This window comes from Phalacrocorax carbo, chromosome 5 (genome assembly GCF_963921805.1).
Source record: "Phalacrocorax carbo chromosome 5, bPhaCar2.1, whole genome shotgun sequence".
Lineage (NCBI taxonomy): Eukaryota > Metazoa > Chordata > Aves > Suliformes > Phalacrocoracidae > Phalacrocorax > Phalacrocorax carbo.
This window is the reverse complement of record NC_087517.1, coordinates 11,583,624-11,610,831: the sequence shown is the minus strand read 5'-3', so window position 1 is coordinate 11,610,831 and position 27,208 is coordinate 11,583,624. Positions and strand designations below refer to the sequence as shown.

General features: G+C 45.7%; 1 protein-coding gene across 6 annotated transcripts in view; it reads right to left on the bottom strand.

Annotated features, from left to right (window-relative positions):
* Window positions 1-27,208, bottom strand: part of SLC12A8 (solute carrier family 12 member 8) — a 55,110-nt gene that overhangs the window by 10,145 nt on the left and 17,757 nt on the right. For all 6 annotated transcript variants that reach the window (XM_064451186.1, XM_064451183.1, XM_064451185.1 and 3 more), the window contains 4 exons: window positions 14,763-14,876; window positions 7,410-7,497; window positions 5,865-5,952; window positions 2,557-2,703 (listed from right to left, as the gene is read on the bottom strand). In XM_064451186.1, the coding sequence (XP_064307256.1) occupies window positions 2,557-2,703; window positions 5,865-5,952; window positions 7,410-7,497; window positions 14,763-14,876 (437 nt within the window). The remainder of the gene's footprint in view (window positions 1-2,556; window positions 2,704-5,864; window positions 5,953-7,409; window positions 7,498-14,762; window positions 14,877-27,208) is intronic.

The window sequence follows — 27,208 nt, the reverse complement described above, 5'->3', positions numbered from 1 at the left end:
TTTATCTCCGTGGTAAAACAATGTCATTAAAGCAGCAATAAACCTTCAGAGAGATTTGTGGGGCTTATGGGAAGCCTGGCAATAAAATGTGTTAGAGTTAACTGTTCGTCTCTAATTTCCCTACAGGACTCCGCATCACTGCCTACCCAAAATGCTCCCGCATGCTGCCATTGGAAAGGCTTCAACTGCCAGACACAGTCAAGGAATCCCTGCCTGCATGGAGCAGTGCCACCCTCACATCAGCAGCTTCTGTCCCTGCCCTGATGCAAGGCTGAGCTAAATCCATGCTCTTCTGAGCCTCTGCACTTGGGGTTTCCCTCCTTTCATCCCCCCAAGCTTCATCTGCCCAGCGGCAGGAGAAAGAAGCAGAGAGGTTAGGCAGCCGAGGATGCTGGAGGATGGGAGTCAGTCCCCAGCGATGCTGGGCATCGTCAGGAAGGCAGCCAGCCAGGAGAAACACCGCCTGCTCTTCTCCTTTGGAGTGGTGTGAAGGCAGGGAGAGGAGGAGAAAAGAGTCTTGCCATTTTGGTACCCAAGAAGCCTGTGCAGGCTGTGTAAAGACCTTGCTGGAAAATATCTTACAAAATATCTTGGGCTTTCACTTACTGCATGTGCTTCTTTAATAAATACACAGCTCAAATGGAAACTATTTCTATTTCTTCCACTCTTATTTATTAACAGAAAAGGGGATCAGTTCTGGACCTTACACCTTTCCACAATGAAACAGAAATGTGTGTCAGGGACAAAGGTACATGGTTCTCAGAAAGCATCTTTAGTATCAGAAAGACGTACTGAGATGGGGAACAGATAGGACAACCTCAGGATGCCTCTGGCTTGGGTTTAACTCCACAGAAAACACTCGTGTCCTTCCCATCACCTGGAGTTACAGTGCCTTCTTCAGCCACGGAAGGGAACTGATGTGAAACAGATTGGTAAGGGCAAACTAAATTTATTAACTTTCCATAAACCAAATCTAGACAATTTTCAAGGTGGCAGACAGAAAGAAGGGAGAAAAATGGTCTGCCTTTGATTTCTCACCTCTTTTTGAGCCCTTCTCATCATGGCACTCTGCCCGGACACAGTTCAGAGCAGATAATTTGACAGAAAGACAGAAAACTAGCAGATAAGAGAGGGAATCGACTTCACAGTCAACTTTGCTAAATCATGGAGAATTTCACAAGGGCTGCCAAGTGGAGAACAGCACGTTCTGGGATCACCTGACACCTGCCTTCAGGAGCTGGAAGTTTTTGCTGTTGTTATTTTTCCTGCTTCCCCTATAATTATTACTATTTATTATTATTATTACTACTTTAATTTTAGAAAATTATTTTAAGAGATGTAAAAGGATAGAAAATTATTGTATTTATAAAACATTTAAATATTTTACAACAATTATAAATACCAATACTGTAGAATATTTTTCTGTATTTACAAGCTGCTCTGAAGAAGCAAAACATCGTACGGTTTTTCCAGCAGCTCAGTACGGACAGTTAGGTACTGCAGGTTATTGAGAGTGACAGCATTATTTTCTCCCTGTTTAGAAGAAGGGAATTCCATAAAAAATAGTTTGCTCTGAATGTATAGCCCATGACTACAGAGTCCTTAGTGACTGATACTTTCACTGATCTCAGTAGAACGACTCATGTGAATGAGGATTATTTGTGAGGACAAGGAAAAAGCCTCTTGTCATATTCAAAGCAAGGCTTTGTTTCAAAGCATATCTAATGCTTAGCAGCCCCCTAACTTAACCTTTCAAATCTATTCTTTGTTTTTATTTTCTAGTGTCCAAAAGGCACCTTATCTTACAAAGAAGTGCCCTCTTCTCCAGTGCACACAGACTGAACCCACAGCACCACAACTAGTCACGTACTCAGCTAAGAGGTTACCAAAGAGTATAGGATCCGCTCAAAGAAAATGTGCAGGAAAGAAGAAGAAAAAAAAAGTTAAAAAGATAAAGAGGCAGTTACTATCCGTTTCACCAAGTGCTTGGACAAAAGCTTCAGGCCTCTGCCCTGGACAGGAGGGCAGAGAGAGCTAGATACCTTCCTCAGTCATGGTTAGGATCTGCACCAGTGTAGATAACATGTTCACAAAAAAAAAGCCCCCAGGCAAAGTTATATCATAAGTGGCCGTTTTACTGGGGACATCCCAAAGAAGCAGGTCTGAGGGCAGGACGGGACTGACGGCAGCCCAAGAAGGGCTGTCTGTGTGCGGGGGCAGGACAGACAGCCCCGGGGCCAGGGTGCAGAGGTAGGTGGGTGAGATGCTGGGGCAAAGGAAGGCTACTCCCACAGGAGGGCTCGGCGCAGAGGTGGTGCAACACAGGGCACAGGCAGGGAAAGGACTGCGGGCAGCTGGGCTCATTTTTTTAAAAACCCCAGCCATTTCCTGGCTTTTCTGCCCATGCATAGGGGACCAGATCCTGAGCCTTACCCTTCTTGCATTTCATACATCTCCCATCTCACCCTACAGACACATAGAAATCCTGGCTTCTTAAATCACCAGTTTTCCTTCAGGTGAAGGTTTGACAGCAATCTGAGAGAAACGGTGACTAACCCCACGTCCAAGGAAGGTGAGCATGGGGACCACGTTCTCCTGGGCGATGCACTGCAGGATCCTGGGTGCTCCATACAGCCCTCCCATGCAGGACGCCAGAGACGAGATGTATAGCCCTAGCAAAAACAAGAAACCCACCAAGGATACCTGGAGGAAGCGGAGAGAATGCAAAGTTGATTATATTGTTCCTTAAAGACCCCCGAGCAATCTCAAATACATGTATTTTAAGAGATCACATTTATTTTGAAACATTGCTAAGTGAACAGAGTGAGCCCTGGGAAAGCAGCATTTTAACTGGTCTGTGGTATAAAGTGCAAGTAATTAATACAGGAAAATTATCCCATAAAAGTAATTTAATACTGAACATCCTGTACCGACAGAGCCATTTGACAAGCTCATATCCAAGAAATTCCTTGTCACTTGGAGCAATTGCAGCAAAGCAGCAGCTATTAGATTCCCCTTAAGTAACTGGAAGTGAGTTTATTTCAGGAGAGATCACTTATATACAGGGTACATCATACAGGAAAAACTGCCCAGGCTTCCAACCATCCAAAACAGGAAGACAAACCCCTATGTCCCAGAGGGGAAAACCAATCCTGAAAGAAAATCCACAGTAAAACCAAATCAAAATTGCCACTTAAACAAATGGCATCTCAAAAAACACACTCTGAAGGATATAATACAATGACCTTATTTTCCTGTCTTCAATGAGAAAAGAATTTCCTTTGGCCAACATGAAACTTAAAATAATCTTTAAAGCCACAGTACTAACAAGGCTGGGTTTATTACTGGTTCCTAGTGAGCACCCTTTCAAACAGGGAGCATCTCCTGCAGATGTGGAGGGAAAGGAGGGCAGTTCATGGTCCATCACACAGAAGTGAGGACCGGGGTCCCCCTGCGCAGGTCCCCACTGTCAAGAGCTGCAAGCATAGGCAGCATTTCTCAAAAAACCCCACCCAAATACGCAAAACCCCACAATACGAACACTGTGCAAGAAAGCTTTGAAACAGGAGTGCTCCTTGTACCATCGTGTAAGGACGTGGGCAGACAAAGCCAAGGAGACTAAGGTCTAGGGTCACCTGAACCACCCCCAGGTCCTGCAAGACCAGACAAGTCTGGCAGCCAGCAGCCAGCCACAGAGAAAAGCAAGGCACAGGGAGTAACACCAGCACAAAGGGAGGGAGAAAACCCCCACATCTTAGTCCAGATCCATCCTGCCCATGCTCCACTGAAGCGAGCTACTGGAGGTGCAGACAGACATCTGTGGCAGAGAATGTCACCCAATGCAGGTCCCCTGCATCCCATGTCCTTTGCTTGCACTCCTCCTCTTGTGGAAAATAAGGTCTAAATGAACATGGGTCTTCCCAGCTTCTGGCCCCTGTTGAAGTCAGGCAGCACATGCTTTATTAGAAGGAATTACAAAAATTCACATGGCTAAAGATGATTCAAGCTGCATCTGCCTTTTCCTCATCTATGAAATCTGCACACAGCAAAAAGGAGTTTGGGTAAAAAGCCATAAAATGCTTGCTGTTTGGGGAAGGCATGTAAAATTAATGTCGTGGTCCAGAACCATATAGAATTCCTACCACAACATTTATTTTCCCCATGAAAATCCACTTGGCCTGTGAATTCTATCTTGTGGGACAGAAGAAACCTGAGGCAAAGATGAGCAGATATCAGCTTCCATTAGACCAACGGACAGACACTCAGTGGGGAATCTTCCCTTCCTTCTCCTCTAATCCTGACCTGCTCTGAGAAATCCTTGGAAGAAACAATCAGTTGTGGCAGACATCATATATTATTTTAGTTGCCAAAAATGCTTGCATTTAAATGTACTACTTGACATTCAAATCAGGGTTAGAGGGGACGAGTCCTTTTCAGTGAGGCTGATGAAAGGGTTTGCTGGGGGTTTTGAGCATGGGAAGTGTGAATACTTTGTCAGAAATTGGCACTTCAAGCTCATTAGAAGTGAAATTACTGAATCTCATTTTTATGTTTAAAAAGCCAAACAAGTATTGTAAGGGAGAAAAGCAGCCAAGCACTCACTCACCTTTCAGCAACAGAAAGGGAGAGTTCGGATATGTAATGATCTCTCCCCCCTTCCTCTCTCCAAGCAAAGTAATTAAAACCTAAAGCAGCTTGTAATAACTCAAAGAAGCAACATGAATATTGGGATTGCACCATTGTTTTGTTGCATACTGGGGGAAAAAAACCTGGTTTAGCTTTATTTTGGGTTTTGTTTGGGTTTTTATGTTTAATATTATTAAATATCTTCACATTCTTTACTGGGAGATTTTTCATCCCCCCCACCGCTGTGAGAGTTTTGAAGCTAAAACACAGCTTTAATGATCTCTTTCTCTTCAGCTGATTCATTTAAAGCTGATTCTTTTAGTTACTGTACTTTTCGCCCACTAAGTCATTGACATACAAAGACGTTGCCTTAAAGAAAGCAGGGTCACTTTTTTCCCCTCAGAGATGATGTTTTACCTCAGCAGGAAGTGGCAGGAGCCCCACCAATAATTTGGAGTTTATTTTGGGGGCTGGAGGAAGTCTAGAGCTACGATTACTTAAAAAGAAAACAAAGCAAGAGTTTCAAATTGATGTTTTAGATTAAAACCATGTTACAAATTAAATAAATGGCGAACACCTCAATTTTACATTAATAACAAGAAACGGTGTCAAATACAGTCAACCCATGATTTAGGATAATGCCAAATAACAGAAAATTAACCCTTCCATATCCCATTTAAAGTAAGACAATGGCACACACCAAAACCTTTTGCTCTCTTTTTGAAAAGGCCTGCAATGACAAGGTTCATTGCCTGTAACGCTACAAACCTCCCTCATGTATATACACCCATGTGGAATGTCTTGAGTTTAATAATCCTATTGCGCGCCCTGCAATTACAGCCTGCCAGATATGGAAATGTAAGCTTTGCTTGACTTAGTAAAGATAAGCAGTGGGGTTCTTTAGAGATTTCAATTTTGTCTAAGCTTTCACCAACGAGAAAGGATACACTGAATAAAATACAGCATTTATCATTAGACCACATTAGCATATTTTAGCTCTTAAAGCTATTGCCGGGTGATTATGCCAAGATTCAGCATTACTGGATACGCTGGTGAATGCAAAGCTATTCAAATCAATTGTACACCAGGATTTGCAATGGGGAAATCCCCCTGAATTTCAATGAGGGATGGGTACCCAGATTCCTTAGGCTTTTGGAAAATTCAAGCATTCAGTAAGGCAGATGGCAGCCCTAAAGCACCATTATATAAAACCACGCTGGGTTATTCAAACAAGTTACCTTCTCTGCTATCATGAAGTCATAGCGGAGTGACTGACGGGTACAAATGGCTCCCAGCAAAAAAACAAAGACCATGTACAGAAACCACCTGCAGACAAAAAACAAACAAAAAAAAACCAACCTATTTTTTCCAGCAGGACAAGACCATTCAGAATTCTGCCCATTAGCAGAGGCAGGAGACAGTTAAGTACCCACAAGCTGGGTCTTCAATCGCTCTGCATGGGTTGTTCCTGCATGATGTAGCCCCAGGGCTAAATTTAACACCGATCCATGTTACTTACCCACTGCAATGTACCAGGGACAGCTGCAGCATGACCGTATGGTACCCCTAAGGGGAAGCTACCTGCACTCTTGGCATGTGCATGGCGGGGAATAACCCAGACCTGGGGACAGACTTTTTAGTAGGGCCTGTTGCAATAGGACAAGGGGTAATGGTTTTAAACTAAAAGTGAGTAGATTCAGAGTAGATATAAGGAAGAGATTTTTTATGATGAGGGTGGTGAAACACTGGCACAGGTTGCCCAGAGAGGTGGCAGATGCCCCATCCCTGGAAACATTCAAGCTCAGGTTGGACACGGCTCTGAGCAGGCAGGTTGGACTAGATGACCTTTAAAGGTCCCTTCCAACCCAAACCATTCTGTGATTCTGCAGGTACACAGGTCCCCTCATCTGGCAGTAATGTTAAAACATTGCAGCCAGCCTGCTTTACAGCCTCAGTCATGATCCTCCTCTGGTGTCTCTGGCCTTTCCAGTACTCAGGTGGAAGGATAAGCTAGTCTGTCTGCAAAGCCCAGACAGCAGAGATGAGAATGACCATAGTCATCCGTGATACATCTGTGTCCTGTGGAATCCCCTCACTTAAAATAAGCACCAGTTTCAGCAGTAAACTCTCCAAGTTCTGACGATCCTTCCTTTCTGTATGAACCTTGGTATTCAATTAAAAGTAATAATTTCAAAAGCAGTTTAGGTGGCAATAGAAGCAGGCAGGGAAACCTATTGAGGGTTTTTTTTCATATGTAACTGTATTTTACCTCTGGAAAGCAGCATTTCCCAGGGTAGAGCACCGCTCAGGGATGCAGGGCTCCTGCATTCCCCTAGCCTTGTATATGGGTAAGTCATCTCACCAGTCTTGGCCCCATTTTTCCAACAATAAATATTTTTTTATATTTTATAGTTTTTTATATTTTCAATTTATATAGAAAGAGAAAGAACTTTGAAATCAAGAGCAATAAGCGACAAAATCACGCACCCCAAGTCTTTGAGAACTTTGCATCCTGCTCTGGAACAGCTGGGCTGCAGCAGCAGGACTGCTCTAGCACCAACATACATCCCATCTGGTGGCGGAAGGACTAATTACATCCGCATTAATGAACCTCTTCTCTAACCCACCCAGAGTAGGTGGTGGTAATGGATGATAATTTGAATGAGAGCCAGACTTCAATTTTCCAGATGGTTGAGTAATAAAAGGTTGATGGGAATATGAAATGGATTGGTGACATCCAGGGCAGTCTCCAAAGAGTAAATTTTCCCCAGTCTATGACTTACGAGGTGCCGATAGCGGCCAGAGACCCCAGAGGGATGTTGGTAGCAGGCTTCTGGAGATCTCCACTCATATTGAACCCAGCCATCACACCTGCATTTTGTAGACATAAATGCAATCTAGAGTTAATCTAAGTTATACCATATATAGCACATATTATATATGTAATATAATTCAATCAGTCAGTGAATTGATTGCTTCAGAACAGTAACTATATCACTTCATTGCACTTCCACACACACGAATACTGTCTCCCATCAATTGCTTGGTAAGAAACTGTTTATGTCTTATGTCTTCAGTAGAAGCAAGCCAAAGAACCCTTTGTCCAGTCTGAACAATGGCGGGGGCAGGGGGAGGGCAGAAAGCAGAAATCCATCTTATCTTAATGCAAACCTCACAGAAGACAATGCTGTCCAATTGTTGAAAAGAAAAAATGCTACCATTCATCACGGCAGTGCATTCAAGCAGGTGGTACTACCCCCACAGACCAGATCCATTACAGGTCTCTGCATTCATGGGGGACAACTGCTGTTACAAAATGGCCTGTCCTGTCTGAGTTTAATGACAATCACATGCGCATTTAGCAGAGGGAATAACAGTGCTCAGCACGTAGGTGGCACCTTCCAGCCAAGGGATCTGCTTTGGAAGTAGGCATTATCTCTACTTTGCAGATAGGAAAACAGAAGCCCTGAGAGGGCAAGTAATTGTACCAGCGTCACGTAGAAAACATGTGGTAGGACTAAGAATAAAGTACTGAACTGTTATTTTAGGCCAGAGTACAGGGTACTGTACAATCAGGCCAGCCCTTAGCCTAAAAAATTACCATCTAAAGACACAACAAAGGGAAACAGGATGGAGCAAAGGATCTCTATGTTGAGGCTAGGAACCTGAGGTACAAATGGGTTATGAGACTTTGCCCACAGTTGAAGAAGGAGTCATACCAGACTTGGCAAGAAAACACAACTTTTTTCATCAAATTATCCCAACACTTTTCCTAGAAGGCTTCAGACATCTCCTATTAAAAAGGGAAAAAAAAAAAAAATCTGTGATTTAAAATCCTGATGAGAATTTGGACAATTTGAAGGCAAGATAGAAGAGCCTCTTTCAAGACACTAACTCCTGCCCATCACTGTCTCACCCCTCAGATGTCAGACTAACATCTTCATAAGGACGTGTGGGCCAGGTGCCAGCCAGCAGTGCTCATGCGATGGTCCCTGGGAGCTGGGGTGAGATCACCACAAAACAACAATGAGGAGGAGGATGCCAACGCCACAGCGCTCGCAGCATCTGCCAGCCCTGGCAGCAGGGGACCAACTGCGCGTCAGTCTGCCACTCGGCTGCCAAGTCCAGCAGTCAGTCCTCATTTTCAGAGGGCACAAGAATGACAAAGTCAGTCTCTGAGGCTGCAAATCTGAGTGACTACAGCTCTAAATCAGTGACAAACCATTGCATTTTAAAGCTCAAACACTGACTGCTGCTTGGGAGCATTTTCTCCCAAGATGAAGAGGAGACAGGAGCCATGGGACAAATCCCAGGGTAAAGGGGACAAACCCAGCTCAGCTAGATGGGTGCCTCCCCTACAGACCTTCCATGGTCGCTGACAGATTGCCAATAGGGAGCAACAGTTGGGTTGCTAATCAGGGAGCAGGGGCTCATCTCCCTGCTCCATCCCAGGCTTTGCTCCATCTCCCCATCTGCTAGATGGGAATCATAACACTTCCTTCTCCTTGCTGTGCTGTCGTGATGATAGCGTGTTAATGAGCACAAGGCACTCACATGTTGCCAAACATATCAGCTAAGCATCCACGACTTTGTTTATTAATAATATTTCTTCCCTTATCCTCTTTTTTCCCCCCCCTTGATCATCCCACCCAGCAGTCATTTTTTTCTGTCCTCCTCTCCACCATAGAGCCAGAGCTCCAACAGTCCCCATGGGCTCCTGGCAGTCCTCAGCTCCTGGAAGAGCTGCCTTCCAGACTCAGACCAGATTTCAATCCTTCACACCATGCTGAAAACATTACAAATCAAAACGAGTTCTTAATTTTCTCTTGGAAGACTATCTCATGGACGTACCTCTGAACAGCACTGCTAAAAGCCCATCAACTGGTGCCCAGATAAAACTTCCAAGCACTGTTCAAGCACTGTTCCTTTTAAGCAGCTACACAATAGTCTTAGCTGGAGGCGAAAAAAGTTAGGAAGGCAAAAGTCCATGGAAATGGTCACAAACATCATGCTAAATGAAGCTGCTATGAAGCACTCTTCGGTGAGTTTGCAATTCAGGGGCAAAGCAGAAAGCTGAGAATACTCTGAATTTTTCTTCCAAAGTGAGCAAACTATTGTCAGAAGGACAGCTGTTAATCTCATGTGCCTCTTGGCCAAGTTTCCCAAACATCTGGCACCACATCTACATCTCCCAGCTTCAGCTTGACTCACCTCTTCCTCATCCAAACTCCTACCTCAGCAAAGCACTGGGGAAACACCAAAATGGCATTTTCTAGACTGAATAAGAAAAAAGTTGAAGACACGTGAGTCATCTGTGCAGTGATGACTACACAGCCCAGGCCACCTCCTTGCCTCCCTCTCACAGTCCCATGCATATTCAGGAGCAGCCAGGAGATGACCTTCCAGAGCCCACATAGGTGGGATCTTGAGATCGATGACTGACCTCCTGCCTGGCAGTGACTAGGTGTCAGACCCTGGACAGTGCACACGATTACCTTCTGTCAGGATCCCCAGGAGGTCACCAGAGTCTCATGGCTTCCACTGCCAAAATGCCAATGACACCACAGAAGGAACCAACATGGATATTCTCAGCCACCGAGGCCAAAGCCAACTCCTCTGTGCTGCAACTATGCCTCAGACCTGACTAGTACAGAAGAATAGACAATCTGGTAATACAGAAGTATGGACGATGATAAAGCCACCTCTCTGCCACCGCCCAAAAAGTAATTTTCCAGACCGTTTGACTGCTGCCAAAGAGCAGTACTGAGGAGGTCTTTTGTGAGCAGCAGACTAACCACCCCACTTTTCAATGAAATGACAACCTGATTCATTTTTAAAAAATTCTAAACGCAATCTCCACCATCCATAGCCTCGGTTACCCCCTGCCAGAGAACTGGTCTGACTTGCGAGTAGCCACAAACAGCCTTTCCAGAGACTCTAGCTACTCAAGAGAAGCAAAGCCCTGCACTTGCGTATAAAATTCAATGACGTAGAGAAGTTGGGATGTTCCTTTCCCCAGACACAGACCTGTCTCTAGGGAAATGGCCAATCCCTTCTGAACTCAAGCAATCATATCTGCAGATTGTCCACGGAGAAAATTATCCACCTCTCTGTTTCAGTGAGATAGCAGGCTGGATTTTCCACACTGGTTATTATCTCAGAGAGCAGCAGATAATGACAAAGCTTCTGGACAAGGAAGCATGAAAACACGGTCAACTCAGCCAGGAAATTATGGCTGAGACAGTCTGTACATTGCTGCTATTCCCAGCGTAATCCTGTCCTGGGCATCATCCAGGCAGTGGATACGTGCACGAGGGGACCACCTACATTGTACATTAGACACCACCACCAGCTCAACCAGCTCCAGCTTCAACTCTACCAGCTATGGTTTATAACTGTAGATATGATTGCTTGCCAACACCCATTGCATTTCCCAACAAATTTATTATAAAGGTTTTTTTTTTTCCTTCACCCAAGAGATGAAGAATGGAAAATCTTAGATAAGAACTTTAGCTAATTTTTTAAAAGGGCCGAATTCTCCACTGATGTAAGATGGCACCTCTCCATACTCTTCAATGGAGTTGTGCCAGTTTACCTCATCTGATAACTTAGCCCAAAACTTCTAAATCTATTTGCTGTCATTTTCCAAGTGCCAAATACGGTTTATTACAGGACCGGTTTCAGCACGATGATATTTTCCACTAACGCCACTTCAAACGTCGTCTTACTTTCTTGTATCACATGACAACACACTTCTTTCATTAGACAGAAAACCTTAGGGATTTAGCAGAAAAAGGAAAACATTCTCTGCACAACAGAAACGACATTTAACTTCATTTTAAAGCTGCACTGATGGCTGCATGGCTGCTGCTACTGTTGCTGTGCAGTCCTAGGAGTTGAACACGGGCAGGCAGCTCCCAAGACTCCTTTCCAGTGTGAAGCCCTAGTTAGATGGGGAGCTGGGTGTTTGTGTATCACAATGTGGCAGCAAAACATGTGCATAAAGAAGGTATTTATAAACGTGCAAAAAACCATCTAGCTATTGCGCAGAATCTATACGGGGTACGCTCACATCTTCTGTAGCAAGTACATCAGTCTTTTTGATTGAAGCCAGCAAGTCTGAGTCTTCCGTGCCCGTGCACTCCCATTTAGGCCAGCTCTAGATGTATGTTTTGGATCGCTCAGTTACTTCCCTATTGTTAAATGACAAACTTGGGGGAATAAGGCCAGCTGTGCTGCACATCCAGCTGAAATGGTTTAAACTGCTATTACCAAGGAAGCAAATGGACCAGCCTCTGCTTAACACCACTCAACTGTAAAATCGGGATAACTTGCTGGAGTCGTACCAATAAAATACAGAGAAACAGAGAAAACCTGCATCAAAACGATGAAAGGAGGATGCTCGTAGAAGGCAGCATGCTACTACCAGTCTATGAAAAGCTGGGACAACCATCCTTGGCCACAGTGGCCTGGCCAAGGCAGTGGCTCCTCCTGCTCATTCAGTCCCAGTGAGGCTCTCCCCACACGTCCAGCTCTCCCTTCCTGAAGCAGCTGCCCCTCTTGGCTTACCAGCCTGCATTTCTGCAGTTTCAGTTTCACTGCTATTTCTAGCAGAAATGGGCAACTTAAAACCACTTTTCCATGCATCCCAGAGACCAAACTCAAGCCAATTGAATTTAGATAACCATTCTGGAGGATGAATAAAGAGCTTATTCTGAAGAGATCAAAATAATTTCACTTCAAAGGTGAACTTTTCATCTCAGAAAGACCCAAACATCTCATTTCACAATTTCCTAAACATTTTTTTTAAAAAAACTTTGTTATCAAAACAGCATCTTAGATTGTAAACTAGCATATGCTAGAAATTAAGAAGAGAAAACACAAGGTTTATTATTAAAAGATAAACAGAATATTGCTGTGGGTCACAGAAAGGTTTTAAACTGGCTCAAAGTAACCCCTCAAAACTAAACAACATACCGCTTTGCTGAAATTCTCCCCAAATTTCTGATGCATCTTAACACAAAGGATTTTGCTTCCAGTGCTTCAGCCAGGTCACCGCAGGCATCCCAGCATAGGCAAGTAGCACTTGGGGATGATGCTGGGCAGTGGCAGGAGCAGGAGCACAGGCTGGAGGTGACAGCCTAGGACTGACGTTTGGACATCCCCACCGCTCCTTTTCGTGCAGAGGTGCTGGGGACTGATGCTGCCACTCACTTGCAATCTGCATCAGGCTGCGTCCCTGCATCGGAGGTACTGGCAACCCTATCGCATCTCTCCAGCCTGGTATTAATGCCACTGCCAAACCCATCCCTGACATGTCATCTCCAATCTCATGGACTGCCTGTCCTGCTGGCATGCTCAGGCTGTGCCCAGACAGTGCCTGCAATGCGGTGGGAAGCAGCTCTGCTCCAGCACGTGGGACCCTGAGAAACCTGGGGTCCCCTTTGCAGCCCTGGCATCTCACCCCCATCGTGGGGAAGGCAGCAAGCTAAGCCAGCACGGGTCAGGCAGGACGTGGGGGAACCGTGGCACACGCTCACTGCCCCGGCCCTAGGAGATGTGACCTTTATTCCCAGCACTTCTGAAGTTGCACTGGGCTCCCCATTTGTGATCTGCAACAGAGAAGTCCTGTCTCCCACCCTAAAGATTTCTTAATTAGATCACAATTTCTTCCATGTAGAGCACTGAACGCAACCCTATGTTTTATGAGGCTCCTGAACTCCGCAGTGCTACAAACAGCAGTAACAGGAGCAATAGCAATGTTATATGGTACCACCACTCCAAAGGAAAATTTAAACCCTGTAAATAACCAAGCAATTAAAATGAATGCATGAAAAAGCTGTGCAGCAACCGAAGTAATTATACGTCAGCCCAAACTATATTTTCAGAGAATGTTTAACACTACTTCTGGTATTACTACTGCTAGCTAACAAAGCAACAGGCTGCCAGAGCTTTAAATAAATTATATCTATTAGCTTTGGCCTTCTTCCTAGCAGCCAAGCATTAGCAGTGATGAAGAACCCTTTAATATGGTTAATCACGGTAATTTTCTACACAGCTTTGTCATCACTATTTCTTCTTCTATAACCAGGGGGCTGGAAAAAAACCTACTTTCCTGCATCAGAAGCAGGGCTCATGAGGAAGGTCTCTTCCTTTGGCTCGGGGACTTGCTTGGGCAAGGCGGAAACGACAAAAAAGAGGGCAGAAGCCAACTTCTCCATGATGCCAATAGTTTAGGCAGGTAAGTTTTCCAGGAGGAAGTCTACACAGAGGCAATAGCCAGCCTGATAAGATGGGAGAGAGGATTTCAATGGAAAATTTTAAGTCCTGCACTAGGTGCACCTGACAAAGTGACAACTTCTGCTACCAGGCCATTCCTCCAGTCCCATCTGTTTCACAAAACCCTTTAGTTTGTCTCCCTGGACCACAGCAATTCTGTGAACAACTTCCAGTGAGTTGCTTAGAGCTAATCCTCTGAAAATTCATTCTGTAATCCAAGGATTCATTGCTATGGAAACTGCTTATAATCGGTACTTTTTATAGCTTTTAAAACTCAGTATCAACTAAAGGTATTGTAACTCCAACTGATACTTATTTAATTCCCACTGGAGACTGCCAGCTTTGGAAAGGGGACATGGATCTTCCTGGTAATTTAAGGGAATAAGTAATAGCAAAGCATCCAATGAAGCTCATAAACGTGAGCTCTGCTGACATGCAAAGATGCATCCGTGACGTCATGCAGAGAGCGGTGGGTCGGTATCATGAGCGATGGCATCAGCCCAGCTCGGCCACCTGTCTGCAGTAAGGATAGAGGGAAAGCCCTCCTGTACTTTTCCTACCATCCCAGTGCAATCAAGTCATAAGGCTTATCTAATAAGATAAACCATGATCAGCACTTTTAAAAAGGCTTGATACCTTTCGCCTCACACTATTGGCAAAGATCAGCAGCTGAGCGTTGTTGTTGGCAGGGAGGGATTTACACCACCATGCCAACCCACAGAGTTGACCAGCAGCAGAGAGAGACAGAAGAATGCATTCAAGTGAACAGGCCAGGGGCGTGCAAAATTTGAGATGCTTCTGCTCACCTCCGAGATGTGACTGTAGAGGGAAAGAGGGGGAGGATAAACTTACGGCACCTGTGGCAGCTGGGAAGAACACTCCAAAAACACTGAAGAAGGACTCCCCCTGGCTGTAGTCCGGCAGCGTGTTGTTGAACATAAGCTCTTCGGAGTAGCCGACAAAGCCGCTCTCTGCAAAGACACCGAGGATGAGAAGAGAAACTCAGAAACTACAGGGACCGGAGGAGACCCTCCAGCCTGCTCTCAGCGACCACCCATCCCCTAAACACATGCAACAGCAGCAGCTGTTACCAGGGATAGTTTGAGAGGATGAATGTCGACTTATTTGGTGGGGGGAGAAGGCAGAGAAGAGGTCAGTGTGGTTACAAGGGTGCAAATGCCAGGGAAAGGTGCAGCAGTGCAGGCCAGCATGTCAAGAGATACCACCAGGCTGGGTGGATCTCACCAAGTCAGAACACGGATCGTACCAAGTCCCATCCGTGAGCAAGCAGGACATCTTCCTGTAAAACCTGTCCATGGATGAAAACTGGCTGCAGGGATCACCTAATTTTATACTTAATTATCCATGTCACTTTAATCCTCTTCCCAAAGAGAGCAAAATTATGCTGCCATAAGACAAATGCATACCTGAGCAAGCCCTCGTGCTGCATGCCCATTCTGTGTTTCTGCAGACAAGACCTGAGATATGCCCGTGCTGTGAAGCTGCTCCCAACACACCCATTTTATACACTGGTTACCAATGAGCCCAGAGCCAATAAAGCCAGTTTGTTGCAGGGTGAGCTGTCCCCTACAGGATGGGTTTCCCAGTGGATAAGGAATAAGGTGCTCTAAAACTGCCCACTGCTGTGTTGTGTACTTGGCCTCCTGATGCCACTGCCCTCCTGTTGCTGTTATCGTCTCCAAAACAGGGCTAAACACAGGTCTATGCATCACGACCAGACCCCCCACCCGCCCTCTCCCCCCCCAAATCTTCTGCAGATGTTTATCACAGTGCAACAAGGAGCAAATGCCAAGACCTTAGGCTGTACTCTGCTCCCCACACTGACTTCTGCCAAGTCTTTCCAAGGTTGTACACACACAAGTTTTACTTTCCAAACAAAAAGTTTTACAGAAGATGGGAGAGAAGGGAAAGCAATGGATAGAATATCAATGTCACACAACTAATTTACTGGGTATGTAATGGAGAATCCTGCTCCCTCACTTCACTCTGGAAGGCCAGGTCAAGCTCTTCCACAAACCTGGTTTTGTTCAGAATTGTTGAGCCCAACAGCTGATGGGCTGGCAGGGCATTAACTTGGAAAAGTTTTAGATGCTTATAGGTAGAAAAGATAACTCATGAAAGCAGGTTAAAGAATTCTTCTTGCCCTTGTGGGCAACCAGGCTGATGGTATGCTGGGGTGCATAAAACGGAGTGTGGCCAGCAGGTCGAGATAATTTATCCTCCCCCTCTACTCCACCCTCGTGAGGCCACATCTGGAGTACTGTGTCCAGTTCTGGGCTCCCCAGTTCAAGAAGGACAGGGAAATACTAGAGCAAGTCCAGCAGAGAGCTACGAAGATGATCAGGGGACTGGAGCATCTCCCATAGGAGGAAAGGCTGAGAGACTTGGGTTTGTTCAGCCTGGAGAAGAGAAGACTGAGGGGGGATTTCATCAGTACTTATCAATATCTGAAGGGTGGGTGTCAAGACGATGGGGCCGGGCTCTTTTCAGTAGTGCCCAATGACAGGACAAGGGGCAATGGGCACAAGTTGAAACACAGGAAGTTCCACCTGACGTGAGGAAAAACTTTACTGTGCGGGTGCCGGAGCAGTGGCACAGGCTGCCCAGGGAGGCTGTGGAGTCCCTTCCCTGGCGACATGCAAACCCCGCCTGGCCTGTGCCCCCTGCTCTGGGTGTGCCTGCTCAAGCAGTGGGGTTGGACAAGATGATCTCCAGAGGGCCCTTCCAATGTCTATGACATTAATAATTTCATTTTCAACAGACAACACTGCTTTTTAATCGAGTATCTTAATCTGTGGAAACTTCTTCTCCCTGTCAGTAATCCAAATGCTTGTGCTGGTGGTGGGAGGTGAGCAAAGTCAATTCCTTTTTTCCTCCTGCCACTACAATCTATTACCACAAGACATGTGACTGCACTAACTTGAATTTTCTCATTAGCAGGCAGGATGTTTTTTATGGCTGCACAGGGTGATGACCAGAAGTAAAAAAAAAAGACTCTATCAAAGCTGCCCCATGCCTCAAAGACAACATTAATGATGTTTGGACAATAGATTAACCGGAAAATTAAATCAGAGCTCTGAACACAAGACATATCCATTTAAAGCCTCAGAATATAACTAACCACAGAGCTTTGAAGTTGCCACAGAAAAATCCTATGGATAATCAGAAGTTTCCTACGACATCTGCATTCATTGTGTTGCCCAAACATGGATGGAAACACACTGATAGAAAGAGGTCTCCTGCAGCTAGGCTTTTTAAAAGCACCAGCTATCTTCACTAGGAACAAGTCCCAGATGAGATTTAAAGGGAATAAGCTGAGCGCAACACACTGACCTCTGGAGCTCACAGATGTCTGCAGAAACTGCAGCTTCTGAAGAAATAAGGGGCGGGGGGCGGTGTAGGCTGTATGCTTCTGCAAGGCCAGACCTGGGCCCCTTCAACTGGAACTCATGCCCATGATGGCACAGCACATGGGCTGCCTGCAAAGCTTCCACCAAACTGCTCGAGGGAAAATTCAGTTCCTGGACAAGGGATTTTTCACAAAGTATGTGCTCCTCCTCATAGAAATGGTAATGGTTCATTAGTAAAACAAAAGGAGCGGGGAAAATATTCATCTTGCCCCAAGCAGATCTGCAGATCATCTCCCACCTGTGCTTTACAGCAACAGCATAAAATATATCTACACCACTCTTGACAAAAGTTTGCCCCACCAATCCTCCTTAAAATCTCCTTAACCTCCTGTAAAGCCTCTCTTGATAGTTTACTCTCATATTTTCCTGTCTTTATCATTTAGGTTTCCCCTACTGTCTAACCAAAATCACCTGTTTGAAGCTCATGATGCTATTTCTTGCTTGATCCATAATGTATTTGCATTTTTTAATAGCATCCTTTCACCTACTGGAAACAGTCCCCATCCTGCACTGGCACAGTTGATGGCTTCCGCCAGGCTGTAAAACTTTGTCTTCTTCAAACCACAAATTGTCCTTTCACACCACTTCCCCAGCTTGCGCGAGGTCATCTGGAAGTCCGACCCTCTCAGCCAGGCTTCTGTGAGCCCTTCCCAGTTGAGGGTCATCTGCAAATTGGATATGCACATTTGCTTTTCCATCATTCCAGCAGTTAAGGAAAATACCAAACACCACCAAACCAAAACCAGACCCTTGCAGAACCTCACCAGGCACAGCATCCTGCTTTGCAAGTGAACCATTTCCAACCAGGGTCTTCCAACCAGGTTTGGGGGCTATATAATTCAACGATGGGTTGATCCAGGCACTTTGGGTGCCTTATGTCTCCTTTCTCATACAAAAGGCCAAGTGTACAACCAGACTATGCCTTCTGTGATACTTTTGGCCATACCATGGCCAAAGAGAGACCATGAGACCCCTAAGTCTGACATCTGACCTGCACCTGTGTGCATCTGATCCCTATTAATCTTAAGAAGCCAAAAGATCCCTTGTGCTCCACCATTCATATTCTGTTCCCTTTCCTACTTTATTCCCCTAAGTGTAAATCCTGGGTGGAAGAGACAAAGCCCAAAACCATAGCAGATGTCACCGGAACCACAGAAAATGACAGCCGTGGATTTGTTGAAAGAGACACAGGATGTACCTACAACGCTATTCCACTTCCGCTTCCTTTCCTCGCGGCTCTGGCAGGCGAGAGGAAGCCCAGCCATTCCACGTTTCCCCTTTATACAGGACCAGGAGCTTTCTTGTCTAATTAAAGAAAAAGTCATCCAAACGTTCCTTGTAATTGCAACCTCATTTCTCAGTCACCCTCCCATAAAGCAAATCTCACGTCCCTTTTGGTCGGTTTTACACCAGGATTTGCAATCGCCGTCAATTTAAGCAAGCTATTGGCATGCAACCGCGGAGCTAAGAACAACACGCTGTGAGCATCTCCTGGCTGCCCTCACGCCTGTGACCGGAGCGAGTCATCTGTGACCTTTCAGCTGTCATATTAATGGGACTAATTGTAGCTGACGGGGCAATTGGGCTGAAAATCATCCAAAACAAAACAGGAATCAGCAACTGAGACCAATCGGTTAAACCAACAGAGCACTCGGTCGGTTGTTCACAGAGTCAATTATCCACATCCCATTGAAAGTGCACTTCAAAAGGACGAGCTTCGGAAGGAGGAGGGAAGGAAATGCGATAGGGTCTATATTTGGCTCTGTGATCTCCAAACAAGGCAAGATCTTTTTCTTTTTTTTTTTTTTTTTGGTAAAAGGATCTTTTCCTCCAGCTTACTGCTGGGTACATGAGATCCAAGCCAGATTCCTCCCTCCTCACTTATTACAAAACGCTTGTCTGACAAATTTTGCTTTCAATTAATTTATGCAACCCCACAACCTCTAAATCCTGCCTTTAATGATCGTGCTCTCAGCTGGGTTGTAGAAGGCTCGAGCTGAAGTGCTATAAACAATCTTCCCAGTGTCATGCTAGAAGGAAAAGAATCTGGTTCCTTCTCTGTGCCATGTCAGCCGTATGCGAAATGCACAATAAAGAGTGGTAACAATTTTTTTCATCATTGGATACTTGATAAGGAGCAGGCAAATAATGGGCTTCTCAAAGGGCTGAGCTGAAGTAAACAAACACAGAAAAAAAACTGATGTAGGGCAATATCTGAATTATTCCTGTGATTTTTGACAAATTAAGCCCTTCCAGTTGCCCCTATTAAAATGATGTAATAAACAATAAAAACCACCTAGCAAGTTTCAAATGGAAGAGCTTCCAGGATGAGCATCCTCCATTCACAAGTGCAGGGGGACCATAGCAGGCTGCACACCAGCCCGATGCAGGCAGAAGAGGAAGAGGAAGGTGGCAGGATTCTCATGTCCCCTCGGTCACCACAGATGTTTGGGAGGAGGTACCAGCTTTCACCTGACTGCCACTGCTGCATCCCCCCTCTGCCCCAGCTGGTTTCCACGTTTGAGTTTTCTTGCACTTTCTCCCGCCTCTTGCCCTGTGGAAGAGGATGAAAGCAGCCGAGGAGGTTTTCAGCACTCAGGACACCCCCTAGCAGGGCACCTCCTCCGTGAAGCTGGGGGTTCTGAAGCAGGACTCAAGGAGGTTGGAGACGGGGTGTGAGACGAAGCCTTGGTTATGCAGGGTCAGGCCATTATGCAACGGCACAGAGGACGATGGCTCTGCCAAGTTCCAGGCAACCTGGAGCTCATTACAGATTAGTCAAGTCTTGGCCAAATTCAATAAGCCTGTTCACAAACTTAAGGTTAAGTAAACCCTGGCACTGAGGCAGGGGCTAAATAATGCAAAAATGGAAAACCACCTTAAGAAACAGGTCCCAGAAGACGGTCACGTATTGCGCTCTGCTTGTGATTAGAGATTTTAATTATGAAGGTGAATGCTGAAGGCTTGAAATGGTGATTTTTGGTTTTTTTTTTTCCTAAATAAGTAAGCCCACACATTCCCGCCTGGAAGGTACTTGCTGAGATTTGCTTTCAGAGGAACAGCTGGAAGTGTTTGTCTTGCAGCACATTTCCCAGGTCTGACCCCAGCATTTTCAGGATCCTGTGTGATGTATGACATGAAGAGCCAAAGAATAATTATATATCCTTGGCATAATTACCTCCTCTCTCTCTCTCTCCCATTTCTTCTTCCATCTCTAAACCCTTCTGGCATAAGCTCCAAAATCCAGTCATTCACTTTGGACACCAGTCCAAGCTCACGCCCACAGCGAGGACTTGGTGCAGGTGCTGGAGATACCCAGACACACCAGTGTGGAGAAAACAAGAATGGTCCTCACAACCTGGTCCCACAGCTGCCATGCTCACTTGAACACACATCTCTGCAGTAAGATAAAGTTTCACTCCTCACCAGCCACATGCTTGCATTTTCTTCCTCCAAACTCTTAGCCAAGGGGAAGGTACAAGCCCAGGACTTCTGAGCTATTAACTTGCCAGTGGGCAGGTCAAGGCCTGACGAGTTGGTAACTCTCAGAAGTTGTGGTCTATCAGATGTCTGCTGGGTGGCCTAAACCAACTTAGTTTTGACATAGATCAAAGTGCTCTACATCAGGGAAGGAGTGAAATTTTCTCTCCAAAAGCCCTTGCAATACTAATTCTTCCCCTGACTGCAGAAGTTGTTCATCCATGGATGGTCACCAAACTCACCAAAACATACTTACTACAGATAGCCTATCACACAAGAACAGCATCTTCACTTGCCAAGGGGAAGTCAGGCATGCCTGGCTTTAAAGAAACAACATTTTTATGCCAAACCACCACCAGCAATAGGTTTTTCAGCATCTCAGTGTGCAACTGCAGATACACAGGATTAACCATCCACATAGAAACCGTGGATGTGAAGAGATGGATGCAAAGCCACGAATGCTGTTCAAACCCCATGGTCGTCTTATCTTTCTGTTGCTCCCACACTATGCAAATAGTGAAATTTAATTTGAGGCAACAAGCAGCACAGGATCATCTGACACAACACCTCTGAACAATGCTCTGCACCAACACAGTCATGCTCCAGATGGCTATGGGCTTCCCCAGCAATGGGGGTACTCACACATGCCAGAGAATAATGTGGGTCCAAGCTGACTGCAACCACAGCCCAGCAATGCACACAGCACACCCAAGGAAGGTCACTGAAAATGGTGCACTGAAAATGGTGCCAATCTCCTTCAGATTGGCATCATGAAGGAGGCATGAAGAAAGCACTGGGGTGATGAATAACACTTGAATCACCTTTCCCAACAGAATAAAAAATAAATCAACGCGGTGCAGTCACAAGCCCCATCCCTCCACATCCCTCCGCGCACACGCTTCACTTCCTGTGTTTGGGCTTGTTTAACACTGACATTAACAATCACACTTCCAATGCTTTTCCAAGGCCAGGCCGCTTCTGCCGCCGTGTCTTTACAACTGCCCAGCTCCAGCTCCTGAGGTCCTCTTTGCCAGGGAAGTCCAACACCACCATCACTACTCCCACACTGCCAGCCTGGTACAGGGCAGGGGGAGGCAGAGATGTATGAGAAAAACATGGGATGGTTGGGAAGGAAAATGGTGAGAGGGAACCAGTGCTGGAGGTGGACAGAGGACAGTATGGCGGTTTTACTGTGCTACCAGTCCACTGCTCAACTTGCTTGCTCAGCCTGACAGATGCATGAACAGATTTTCACCAGAAAGTCCCAGTCCTCTAAGAGATGGGGAACCAGTGAGTCATGAAAACAAAGTGCATTAAGAGGCAGAGCTGCACTTGGCAGGTACAGAGAATGAACATAACCTTTGCTGAACTCGTAAGGGGATACACAAATGTTTTAACATCTTCCAGGACATCTCCTGCTTCATCTTTGGATATACAGGTTTGGCTGGAAGACTGGGAAGAAACAGAAGGAAAAGAGAGCTGCAGGAAGCAGAGCTGGAGGAGGATGGGATGGACTGAAGAGATGGATGCCCCTGTCTCCTGACAGCTACCGCTGGACTCATCTACCCGGGGGATCACATTCACCAAACCTGGGTTGCCCTTTTCAGCAGCCCCAGTGCAACACATGTGCCACGTGAGCAGGAATCACTGCACATCTCCTACAAGCCAGGAGCACGTCTACCCTACGCTGGACCTGTGGGCAGCAGCATGTGCAGACCAGCCCAGATGGAAAAGAGCAAACACAAGGCTTCTGATACCTATCCCTGCAGATTCACCCTCCATATGCCACACATGACGTCATGCCTTGGGTTCATCTCAGTCCTCAGGGCCACGTCCTACCTGCTGACAGCTCCCACAGCTTCAGTACTTATGCTTTGGGAGTCTTAAACTAGGCAAGGGCAAAAATAGAGAGGAATTTTTGTGTTGACTACATGCAGGTCAATGATTATGCAGTGATAAAAATGCAGCTATTACACAATTAACACAACGGCACATGGCCACGCTGACAGATCAGTGCAGAAAAACTGCAGAGCATCTGCTCAAGCTGCCAGGGATGCAGGAGGTCCCCAGCTCCTGCTCTACTCCACCCTAACCCATGCCACTGCCGGCAGCCCTAAGCACAAAGTACTGGGAAGAGGAGGTAAGAATGGGAAGAGACTAAATTCCCTCTGTATTTTCATCCCCAAATCCCAGTTAAATACATTTGCTATCAAAAGAGGTCAGAGTGATCACAGACCCCGAGCCACAGGCAGCAGGAGCAAAAGCAGCAGCTTAGCGGCTGCTGTCTCCCCATGTGGCAGGATGGTGCTAGCTGAAAATTAGGCGCTGGGTGCCATAGCCTGCATCTCCCCACGCCTCGATGGCCACAGCAAGTGGCATCCTCAGAAATGCCAGACCAAAGCTGAGCAGCAAGAGGCAGTCCAGGTTGGGGAAAGGAGCCCATTGCTATTTTTCCACTTGGTGTGAACAAATAAGCTATTTTATCATTAGTACCAGGGAGATGGTTTCATAAATTAGGACAAACAGCACACTTACGTTTCAAATTCGTCAGAGCTGCAAGTAGCAAAAAATAGACAGGTTTTAGTGAAAAAAAAAATTGGCAAGAGGGAGTGGGAGGAGAAGGATCAGAGCAATTTTAAAGAAAGAAGGAGTTCTCTTGCCCAAGACTTTCTCTGCACCCTTAATAAGCCCAGTAAACCCAAAATGAGAGATTACAAGTCTGTAATTGAAGGAGTGAAAGCCACAGTTAAAACAATCTAAAAAGGCCAAGCCCTGAGAAAGGCAACTCGAATCCCTTATCTTTTGATGGAAAAGAATGTGCTCCCTGAGATTAATGACGTGTTTACCCGAAAGGAAATCGCCGCCCTTCTGAAGCAGTGAGTGTTTGTTCCTCCCGAGCCCGTTTTCTGCTCCAGAGCTGATCTCCCAAACCTCCTGTTTAAAGTCAACACACAATACAGCTTCCTGCCGCCATGGGCTCTGAGGGATCCCACCATTAACCCTCTCCCAAAAAACACCCTCCACCACACCTGTCCATCCGGGCCACCACCAGCAAGGATGAAAATGGGGTATTTAGCTCATGGTTTGAATACCAGCATGGAGACAGGCATCACGTCAACAGCTGCCAGCAACCTTGCTGCAGGGCAATGAAACACCCCCGTGCATAAAATTTTCTCAGCTGAGCAGAGAAATTAGCAAGCGTGGAGACTGACAGAACTGCCAAGGGGAAGCATTCACTTGTCTTACTCTTCCCTGAAGTCTCTGGACACAGAAGGTAACCTCAAGGTGCTCAGTGTTTCGGCATTTGGTGCAATGGTCTGCCATGTTACGGGAGGGACGTGGGACGTGTGCACTGAAAACCCTCGAGCAAGCAAGAAAGCCTAGAGCAGAAGCACTGGGGGATGATCTGTTTGAGCAAACCTGCAAAAAGCTCTCTTGGGGACCATCAGTCCTTTGCAGATGTGACAAACCAAGTATTCACATCATCTCCCCTCCCCCCCTGTAAACATATCCCTGGTAAATGCACTCTCCTCCATCCCTGATCTCCTCGTGGAGCATCCCAGCCATGAGAGCCATCAGGTCACAAGCATCCTCCTCTCTCTAAAGCCAACAGACCTGCAAAAATGGGTGTTGGCTAATAGCTAAAAATAGCACAAAAGGCAGAATAAACAAAGGGAGCTGCTTAAATCTGTCTCTGACATTTGTATTTAGCTAATGGGGCAATCACCACTTGCAGGATGCTGTCACCTCTCTCAGATTGTGAAGCAGCATATGGTCCCCGAGCTCTCCCCAGCCACATCACATCTCCTGCGGGACCGGGCTGGCTGGGCAGAAACGCTAATTTCTGCCCAGCTCCCCATGTGCCTGCTTTATATCCACCTCAGCTTCTCGGACGGACGGAGAAGTGGAAAACCACTGGCATACACAAAAGCACACACAGAGCCCAAAAGCGCCCACATGGGCAGCTTCTCATCATGAAAGCCCAGCGCTTTGGCACTGGTTAAATAAAGGAAAACTCAGGAATTTGCCTGCGAAATTAGCTAGTACAGCTGTTTGGCACTTATTCTGTCTCTACAGGTTGGTGGGGTTTAATTTTTTTTTGAAAAAAAGCCAAAAAAATTGATACGTTCTGCAGGTGGAAAATCTGAAATTTTGGTTAGGAGAAAAAAGGAAGAGATATTAACATGGGTATTTCAACTTTATAAAGTCCACTTATGTTTTATATTACTTAATGCTAAGCACCAGACTTGCCATAATATATAAAATCCTTCCATTACTATTTTAGTTTTTGATGTGGTATCCGCTACCTGGCTTGTTCAGCGGTATTCAAACCAGCGAGCGGAAACGGTTTTATTAATTTCAAAGAGGATGAGAAGTAAAACATCCCTTGCTTCATACTTTTTCTAGGAAAATAGTTTGCATCAATGGGATATTATTATTAATTACTGAGTGGTATTTCTTGGGAGTCATGCCCAGAGCCCCTGTTTGTGGGAGGCTCTGCAGAACTTCTCCAATGAAAAACTCCAGCCTTGAGAAATCAGAATTTAGGCTGAGTCAAGGCACAACAATTGGAGGAAAATGAATGGCAGCTGAGCAGCAATGTCGATGACACACATCCTTTGGAGTCACTGCAGTGACCTCCTTTCTAACTCGGAGCTACTCTGCATATTGCTTGGGACAAAGCCCAATCCATGTCAATCAAATCCCCATCTTTCAAAAGAAAGCAGTTAAAACAAAATGTAACATAACTCATCAGACCCTGCCATGGTTTACAGAGTCTTCTGCCATACTCATGACTAGAGCATCCTGTACTTCCAAGTTATAGATATATTATCAGGTTGACAATGGCACTTCAAAAGAAAACTATTATGTTTTTTGAGTTTTTTGAATCTGTGTCCAAAATGATAGTTTAATTTTACTTTTGGGAGGTTTTCATTATCCTCCCTACAATACACACAGCTTCAGCTTCAAGCCTAATTTCAGACTGCAAATCAGTGTCTAAATTTGGAAAGGTTGAACAAGATGTTGTCACCTAAAAGAACTGTTTTTGTTTGTTTGAAACTATTAATTGCAGTCAGTTTAAATCAGAGAACACATTTTCTCTACCAAAATCACATTTTTCAATAAATGCATTTCCCCTTTGAATAGAAAAGAAAACCAGCAAGAACCGCTGGGCCATCATCCAAGCCAGTGAAGGTACAACCAGGCTAAAATCTCTTACCTACAGCCAAAAAAGGCCAAAAATTGTTAACACAAGCCAGCAGAGAAGATGATGAGCAGCAGATAGGGACCCATGTCCCACACAAAGTTTTGTCTTTAGCCTATTGGAGGAATGCGAACTAGAAGTGAAGCAGCTGGAGAAAGAATCTAATATCTAGAAATTATCTTCATAAATTAAATCCCTAAATAAGGAAAGCTGATTCAGGGCACAGCTGAACTGTGACTGGAATTAAACACTGGGGGAATGAAAAAAGAGGAGGTAAAATATCTCCATCATTTGAAAACAATTATGTAGTTGCACCAAAAAAAGAGGGGGAAAAAAATCAGTGCAATTAAATAAAGCTGTCCCGTTTAAACACAGCAACGGGGAGAGATGGAGAGATTATGGGATGAGAGATATATACATACTCCTCGAGCCAGTCAGTTTTATTAGGTCTCTAGCACTAAACAAGTCGCTGCTAAATAGATAGCCTGCACAGGAGGTTTTACGGGGGGAATGGGTGGGGAAAGCCCACGTGAAGGCACCATCTAGCAGGGGACAAAGCCAGCCGAGGTATTTCAGGATTCATTTACAAGCTCTAGGAAGACAAGCTTAGCATTGCCTCACAGGGAAAAAGCAAAGAAGTTAAAGGTTAAATCAACTGTGTACGAAATCTCCTGTATAGATCAGGAGCAGTATTACCTATTAAGCAAGTTTAAACCTGTAACATCCCTCTCCTGCTCCAGGGATGGACCTGGGCCGGCCTGGCTCTGATGGCACCATGAAGTGGCACGTTTTAGGGTGTCAGATGAGGCCAGGACCATCCTCCTCCTCGGCAGCATGTGGCAGAGAGCAGCTCACTCCCACGCTCCACGTGGCCGCTCGGATGGGACAGCCTGGAGAAGACTGAAGAGGAGCACAAGAGGTCTTCCAAGCAAGGTGGTTTAATGCAGAAAGGAAGGACATCAGCTGGTCCCCACGTCCTTGAGAGACCCAGAGTGGTGGGTTTGGCTGCAGGAAGGCAGGATTACCCTGAGATTGCTGAGACTAGAGCAGGGTCCCCAAGGATGCAGTGGGGGATCCATCATTGGAAATTTTTAAGAGCAGGTTAGATGCACATGGCATCCCCATTGCAGCCCGGTGGGTGCAGGAGGGCAGGGACCGCAGGCCCTGAGCACTCCTCCCCTCCTCC